This window comes from Molothrus ater, chromosome 5 (genome assembly GCF_012460135.2).
Source record: "Molothrus ater isolate BHLD 08-10-18 breed brown headed cowbird chromosome 5, BPBGC_Mater_1.1, whole genome shotgun sequence".
NCBI classification, from domain to species: Eukaryota; Metazoa; Chordata; class Aves; order Passeriformes; family Icteridae; genus Molothrus; species Molothrus ater.
In genome coordinates, this window is record NC_050482.2 from 56162458 (window position 1) to 56170712 (window position 8255).

At 44.5% G+C, this 8255-nt stretch overlaps 2 protein-coding genes across 4 annotated transcripts in view; one reads left to right on the top strand and one right to left on the bottom strand.

The window, feature by feature from the left end:
* Positions 1–4253, bottom strand: part of MPPED1 (metallophosphoesterase domain containing 1) — a 63188-nt gene extending 58935 nt beyond the window's left edge. Inside the window, exon 1 of one of the 3 annotated variants that reach the window (XM_054514993.1) lies at positions 4183–4253. The gene's annotated coding sequence lies outside the window, so the exon portion shown is untranslated. Of the gene's footprint in view, positions 1–3219; positions 3602–3623; positions 3699–4182 lie in introns of those variants that run through there. The other 2 variants (XM_054514992.1, XM_054514990.1) reach the window with 2 other exon arrangements.
* On the top strand, positions 1229–7920 carry LOC118700441 (uncharacterized). The gene is made up of 4 exons (XM_036404909.2): positions 1229–1294; positions 3184–3486; positions 5237–5462; positions 6508–7920. The coding sequence occupies exons 1-4, from the start codon at positions 1229–1231 to the stop codon at positions 6525–6527; spliced, it is 615 nt and encodes a 204-aa protein (XP_036260802.1). The 3' UTR covers positions 6528–7920.
* Positions 7921–8255: the final 335 nt, after the last annotated feature.

The window sequence follows — 8255 nt, forward strand, 5'->3', positions numbered from 1 at the left end:
CCTTCCATTTTCTTTTAGGAAAAAATAATGCAAGATTAGCATCACAAAAGACAGAAGTGGGAAGAAGATGGGATTTGATAAGAGTCGGTGAGACAAGGGAAAAGGTGATAAGGAATCAAGTGGTGTGCAGGGTGCTGGAGTTCCACAGCGCATCAAGCGCAGTGATGCAATTCTGAGAGCAGGCAAAAAAGGAGGCTTGTGCAAAACAGCCAATTAGGAAAACATGGAAAAAACAATCAAAAAAATCAGTCACCATCTCCTCCTTCATATGCCACTTGTTCAGCTGCTCTGCTGGCTTCAGTCTTTGGTTCAGTGACAAGACCCTAGATGCCGTAAGGGAAGCTGGGCTGACTGCGTGACAGAGGAATTCAATTTAAAAGGTGAAGAGGACACACCACATAAAAAGTAAGCTTGCAAAGAAAAGTGATACACTCTTGGTTTTAGCAGAAATGTACAAATTAGACATATGTAACAAGCGAGAGCTAATGCTTGCAGTTGAAATGTATTTCTGCATTGCACCTCTCACTCAGTAAAGACGAGCCCTTACTGCACTGATATTAATCTGACACAGAATACAGCATATTTAAATGATATTATGAACTCAACCTTTACTCCCATAGTAAATCATAGCATTTTAAATTGTGACTGAATGGAAGATGATAAGCATTTTGTGTTTAGGTTACTATAATGAATTCCAAGTCAGTTATGACTGAAAGTTGCCTCATATATACCACGATGGCTAATTGTTGATCCTAATACAATTCCCACTGCATTGTCAAAGCATGGCAAAACTGCCACACTTGTTGACAGTCTCAACAATGAGGTCAAGCAGTGAGCAGCACCCAGGAATGAACTGCTTTGACTCCAGAGGTGGCTACTGCAGAAGCAGGGAAACAGCCAGTACTGCAACAGCTCTACCACTTTTTGCAGTGGATCTGATCAGGGGCTGTCACTCTGCAACCTTGCCTGAGCATCACATTCTCATGCTATTTTATTTGTAATTACATTGATTGAAAAGATGATTTTCTAATGGGAAGTAAAAGGATAACAATCCAGCGACCTTAAAGAACTGTCTTACATTAACCAACTTTGCTTATATCTTAAAAAATAACCTAGAATAGCCAGGATTTAAAATGAAGGTTTTAAGTTAGAAATAATAATTAGAAACTTTCCTCTCAGACAGATGAAATAGACATATGGAAAATGATGACAGAACCCAAACCGATGTATGATCCAGAACACCCAAATTAAAGTTTCCAGGGCTACACGGAGTCTTATTTTGAAAGCTCATACTGTATGTTGCAATATTCTAATATTCCTTCATGTAACTGAACGTGTGAAAAGGCTTTTCCTTCAGCTTACCTTGCACATCCTGTATGAATTCTTCAAAACAAAATTCAGCAAGGATCAAATGGACTGCACTGAATTATTTGTATTATGTTTATTAACCAACTGAGATGAAAACTGTTCTTGTGGATGAAAAGCATTAAAATTCTCAATTATGAATGCACTTTCTAATTACTATTTGATATTGTTTCCATATGTCTGAAAAAAAGAAACTGACTGGGTAATTGACTAAGTAGTTACCTGGTTTCAGGGGATTTGAGTCCCCTTCCTTGTAATTCAGTGGCAGAACTCAAGCTGACTTAAAAACCAATGATCTCTTTATACAATTTTACTTGTTCTACTAAATAGAAAAGTCCACTTCAGTGTAACTCTTCAGGTCAAGAGGACTGCACCTGAGGCAGCAGATCTGAACATGTTTGGTTCCTAGCAGGACATTAATCTTTTGTTCTGATTTCGTATAGTACATTCAATTAAATAAATATGACCACAAACTACACTATATTCTATGAATCATTAAGTGAAGAAGCAGAAACATCAATGTCAGAGTCATCTATGAATGTATGCCAGATCAGAACTCCAGTCTGCTTTACATTCCTGCTGACAGTTCCCATAATGAGCATGCAGCATTAAATAAAAACCATGACCTGTTTAAACAAAGATCAGAGCACCAGCTTTATCTTTGCATTCTCTACTGTTTGTTTGGCATCACAAACTAACACCAAAGCAAGTCTCTTGTTAATAGCAGCCCAGAAGGTTTTCATACAGGGCATGAGGGAATGGCTCCTGTCCACCAAGAACATTTGTGTATCTTTAAAATGGGCACTTTACTTCACACGAACATATACAGGTATTCTCTGCAGTTACTTTGCTGTGAATTATACCACAGGAGATCAGGAAGAGAAGAAAGGAGTTAGAGGGGATAGTGTACAAGCAAGAAATTTTAAAGATGTGTTATGTCTCGGATAGATTGAGACAATGAAACAAACCCCAAGAGCCAAGCCAAAGCTGTTTAAACATACCATTGAAATTTTATGGGTAGTAACTAATATTAATCATTTCACATATATATGATACAAGGGAAAACTACTACATTTAATAATTTCAAAAAAATCTATATATAAATAGAAATCAGTAACCCCCCTATTTTTGTAGTACACTACCAGAGAATTTACAATGTCTGTCATTACGAAACTGTTTATTACAAATAGGTGCAACACAGATTGCCCTTTTTCAATGACTCCATAACTGGTCTTCTCTAAAGATGCATGATTTTTTGGTAGTCAGATTTCAGATATACACTTTTAAAATATAGCCTTGCATTTTGAATATCTGCCTTAGAAAAAGTGAGAGTTCACTTCATCACAAGCTAATTGCAAAGTTTAATAATCCTGCCTAGTTATCAATTTATCCAGAATATCCGGAGCTCCTTTACATTAGTCTAAATTAACCACAAAATTCATTAAACTGACGTTGCAATGGCTATCAATACCATACATTAACAGCAGATCTCTCAATGATAATACTGTTAAGGTACAGACTGTGCAAGCAGGAATCTTCAACTATTGATCTTCTGCCAAAGAGAATGAAGCATTTAAAATCTGCCCAGTTTCTTCACGTTTCCCATCTGTACCCTCAGTGTTACCCACGGACAAGCACACCCATTTATAAATGCATTCCACACTACCCATATGAAAGTGCGAGATAGAAAACGCTAATCCTAAGAAAGCAAAGAAAAGAACTGAAATTTCTATCTAAATGTCCTCAACCTTTTATCCTTTTTTTTTTTTTTTTTTAGTCTGCTATACTGCTTTAAGCGTGCTAGATACCAAATAACAGCGCAATAAATCACATGCAAATCGGCATGAATCCTACCAAACTTATTCGAGCGGTTTCCTCCCGGAACAAAACTTTGGAGGTCACTCAATCCTCTCCTACGACAAAGGGAAGCTCTTCCTCTTCCATCACCCCTTCCCCCGGCTGTGCGAGGAGACTATCGGGGAAGGCGCGCACGGCTTTTCCACGGGGGCTTCCTTGGCGGTGCTGGCCGGTGACGCTGAGCACGGCGGGGGGATGCGAGGGACAAGCGGCCGGGGCGCCCGGGGCTCCCGGCCCGGCCTCCGCGGCAACTCTGCGAACAAAGTAACTTCGCGGCTGGGCGGCGGCGGGGCACGGCGGGGCAGCGGCCGCTCTGCCCTCGCCAACGAGCGCTCGCACGGCCAGGGAGAGCAGCCCCGCAGGGACAGGCAGGGTCCCCGGAGCGCGGTGCCAGCCCTTACCTTGCTTCGCAGCCGCTCCGCACGGCCGGCGGCAGCAGCGCCGCGGGGCCGGGGCACGGGATGCTGCGAAGCTCCCGGCGCCTCTCCCTCCGCCTCTCTCCCGATCCTCAGAAAAGCCCTTCCCCCCCTCGCTCCCCCCCCCCGCCTGCCTCACTCTCTCTGGCTTTGGGGCATAGATATTATGTGTATATATATGTGTGTGTGAGTGTGTGTGTGTGTGTGTATATATTTTTTTTTTTTTTCTTAAGAAGCCAAGGGGAAGCTTGGTTGGGAGAAGCAAAACCCTGACGCGCTTGGGGGTGGGTAGGTGGGGCGTGCGGCTGGGGGGGCTTCAGACCCTCGCACGGCAACACAGGCGGACCCATCCCCCCCCCCCCCCCCCCCCCGTCTCCTCGGTCCCCAGCCGGGGGAGGCGGTCGAACCTCACCGCCTTCCACCGATCCCGCATCGGGAACGGGCCCTGCGCGCGATTCTCCCGCCCGGGGCGGCCGCCCGGACCCCAGCCCCGACCCTCATCCCTGCGGGGGCAGCGGGGCGGGGGGACTCCCCAGATACGTACCCTGCCCGCCGGGGCTGGCTTGAGGACGCCGGATTTTGTGCGAGCGATCGTCTCCTTCTCCGGGAGCTCAGCCTCCCCTCCCCCCCGCCTCCCCTCCCCCGCCTCCCCCACCTCCTTTGGGGGGCCAGGAATCCCCCACTGCCGGCCCTGCCTCCTCCCCGCCCGGCCGGTGCGCTGATGCGCCGGGGCCGCGGCGCTGCATGGCCCCGGAGCTCGGTGCCCGCGGCCGGGCTGCGCTGCCGTGAGCGCGGGCTGTCCCCTCCCGCCGCGGGCGCGGGTCAGCGGGGGCGGCGCGGGGCCGCCTCCGGCGGGAGTGGAGGCTGCGCGGCCCGGGGCACGGCGTCCTCGGGGAGCGTGTGCGTGCGGCCGGCGGGCAGGATGCTCCGCGCCGGCCTTTGGGGGTGGGGGTGCCTCTGGTCCCCCTCCTTCCCGCGGCGGTCAGAGGGAAGTTTGGCACCGGGGCTGCGGGGGGCTCTCCGGGCAGCGCCCCGCGGCCAAGAGAGCCGCTGCCCGTCCCTTCGGCAGCGCAGATGGTGGTGGGCGAGAAGGGCGCCAAGGGGACTCCGGAGGTCCGGTCCTGGCAGGGGGGACACGAGGGTGGCCGAGGAAAGGTCCCTTCCCTGACAGCTCCTGGTGTATTTCTCAGAGGCACCAAGCACTCACAGTTTCCCTCGGCTTCGAAATCAGGCCATCGTAGAATCATAAATATATAATATTGCACTCCTATGATATTATGAGTAGAGAGCAAGAGAGTTAAACGCATGCATTGAGGAGAGGCAAATTACATGTAAAGGGCTTTACTGCACAACTGCAGAGCGATTCTCAAATGAAAAAATTTCAAATCCTTACAAGAATAAATTTAATTCCTGCTCGCACGTTCCCGTATCGCCTGCTAGGCAAGAAAGCGTGCTGGATATCGAGCAACGATTAGTGGAGTTACATCTGGGTTGGGTACACATGGTGACCTACTGCTGATCAAACAGCAGTCTGAAAATCCCAAGCTAGAAAATATCCATTATGGACAGAATAATTGTACTTTCTACATCTCTTCCAGGTCAGGATGAAACAGAGAGCTCTGGGAAGCGTTCTGGAGGAAAGAAAAGAAGCCATCGAGCCCCACACACGGTCCTGTATTACGGAGCAGAGCCAAACTCGCACGCAGGCTCTGCCCGGGTCAGGGGGACCCCACGAGAAGTTCCCGTGCCCTGGGCAAAGACTCAGAACTCCAATACTGGACCTGAAAACCTTCCCCCACAGCTTCCATTCCTGGCAAAACAAACGTATTTATCTTGAAAGTTTGCTTTTTGACATGTCAGCGGTTTTGCAACAATATAAATGTGCTTGGGAAATTTTTGATCGGCCTCATGGTTAGGACCTATTAGAAGCTGCAGAACATATTCACAATCAATTCACTTATTCAGATGCATGAATACAAGCTTAGAAAAGTAATTACAGGCACCTTTTTTTGGAAATCTTGAAGCTGTGTGGTTTCCCCACGGGAAATACGAGTAATAAATTCCTACTTTAAAAAAAAAGAAAGAAAGAAAGAAAGAAGAAAATGTGCTAAGCATTGTTCTTATTTATTTTTGTCTTTAATATCAAAAATTGTTGATTTAATGTTCCAGGTGAGGCAAGGATGGCTGGATGCAAATCCTTAATTTTCACAGAAAAATGAAAATCCTCAATTTCCACTATTCCTTAAAAAAACAATAAGAAATATTTGATATTGATAATTTTGATCTTCTTTTCACTTTTTAAATTTTAGTTGTCTTTTGTAAGAGAAATGGATTTTTCTTTTTTGGTGAATGTATAAACAGAAATCAGCTGGTCAGTATTAGCAGATCTGACCTTTTTCTCTTTCTTTTGAGAGTTAATGTATCTATATAGTTAGCATAATATCTATATGCATTAAATACATCTGGTTTAGGTTTAAAATATTTTATTAAAAATTAATTTATTATCCTCTATTGTTACTAAATGGTGAATAGTACTTGACATTTTTAGTTATTTATGATTTGCATCAAGTTGTCTTTGTATGAAAACTGACATTCAACTAAAATTTATTTGAGGTCATTTAAAATTGTTCATTATAACTATCTTAAAATGCCTGATGCATTTCAAAAGTATCTTTGCATTTTGAAATATTTTCTGAAATAACTGAAATAATTGCCCCTAGAAGGGTAATTAAATTGGAGGCTTCTGGTAGCCATGGCTTTGACAATCTTAGAGAAAGCAGATCTTATCCTCTCACACTTGGGTTTAGCTGTAGATTGACAGAGGAAAATAGGCAATCTTACTTTTTCTTCTCTAATGTTTATTTTTCAGCTTTAATAGTCCTTAACTGAACTACTCAAATGGATTGAAACAAAGAAGATATTCACCCTGCCTGCAAAAGAAACTGCAGCTCTCAAAAATTGCTTTCCTGCATCAGTTACATCCTGTTCCATCTGCTTAGCCAAGGCACTCAGTCAGGCTGGTGGTGTCACCCTCTGAAGCTCAGGAACAGCAAACATCTCTTTATGTCAATTGAAGAGGTGCAGACAATGTTATGCGATTTTTTTGTTTTAAATAAAAATTTTTTGGGGAAGATGCTATGGAATTATGTTGTCCAGCAAGGACAATCCGTATTTGTAGGTATTTTGATCAAATTCTGGGACAATGAAGCAAGGGACCCCTAAATAGTTAGCTTTGGTTGTACAGATTGTTACTTCAAGGTGGAAGGGCTTATATATATAATTTTTGAATTATTACTTTTGAAGATGGAAAATGCTCTATGTGAGCACTTAGGTAGCAACAGACAAAAATTAATTTCAACCGATAGGGGAGGAAATGATCCTCTTATCTAAAGTGAAATGCAGTTGGGCAAATGAAGTTCAGACGATCACTGGGGAAGGCAGAAATAGATAATAAACATAAACCTGTATAACAGTGCATCATTTCGGCTGAATTTTTGTACTTGATTTGGCTTCTTGCTGGTTGGCAACTATTTATGTGTAGTTTAAATTAAACTTGTGCTTCAAAACCACCCATTAAATGAACAAATCCAGCCCAGTTTAGGATTTTTTTAATGTTTCTTGAGCAGTTTTCCCAGATAAGAGTTAGTGCAGATTCTGTCAGCACAGTGTCACAGCAGAAGAGGAGCAGTAGATCACTGCTGAGTGACAGCCTCCAGCTCTGAAATGTGCCATCCATCCCCTCGCAGGTTCTCTGTTCCCCATCGCTTCTGGGACATGTCAGACTTCCTGCACATGCCCTGCAGAGCTCGTCTGTGCCTGTGCACTCCAGCCAGCACCTCCCAGGTGCTTTCCTGAGACATCAGATGGAATGCACGAGTACAAGGAGCAGCTGATCCACACAGTCTGGGTGATCTTTGCCAGGACAGGAGGGTATGTGGTGCACCTGAGCTCTGAGGCATGGCTGCATGTCCATGAAACCTGGACAAATACAGAGGAACATCAGGTTGTGCCTGGGCATGGTTATTACATGGAGAGAATGATGTGTTGTCCAGGATGGAAAGATCTGTTCCTCAGGCAGTGGAGCTTCACGCTGCTAACACGCACACAAGAATAAAAGTTTAAAGGGGTTTTTTTGCTAAATTTTACATCTTTTCCACAGAAATTTGGAAGTGGGTCTGATGAATGACTAATAACGCATTGTCATTTCTTTAGTGGGGAGGAGGTCTCTAACCTGTGTGATATTTTAAAGCTAATAAATAAACAGCTAATTCTTAACACTAAACTTATCAATCAAATCAGCCTTTTGTGGTATTGCAGTAAACCTTAGCGATCTCCTTTCAGCTGGGGTTAGGTGTTCCCTGCAACTCCTCATAAAATACGGAGCTGTGGTACTCTGCCTGTGGGGAAAAAGCCTGGAGCCACATAGTGATGTATCTGTTCAGCAGTGTGAGACAGAAATTCCCTATTCACAGCCCTGCACAGTCAACATTGCCTGCTGGTAAACTTTAAATTGCCTGAGTTGCTTAATGTCGTGATTAAAAGCCATTTGTTTCTTTCTTGTCCTATGCTGTGTTTGGCAAAACAGAAGGAACAAAAGTCTCACAATTGCTTGCATGC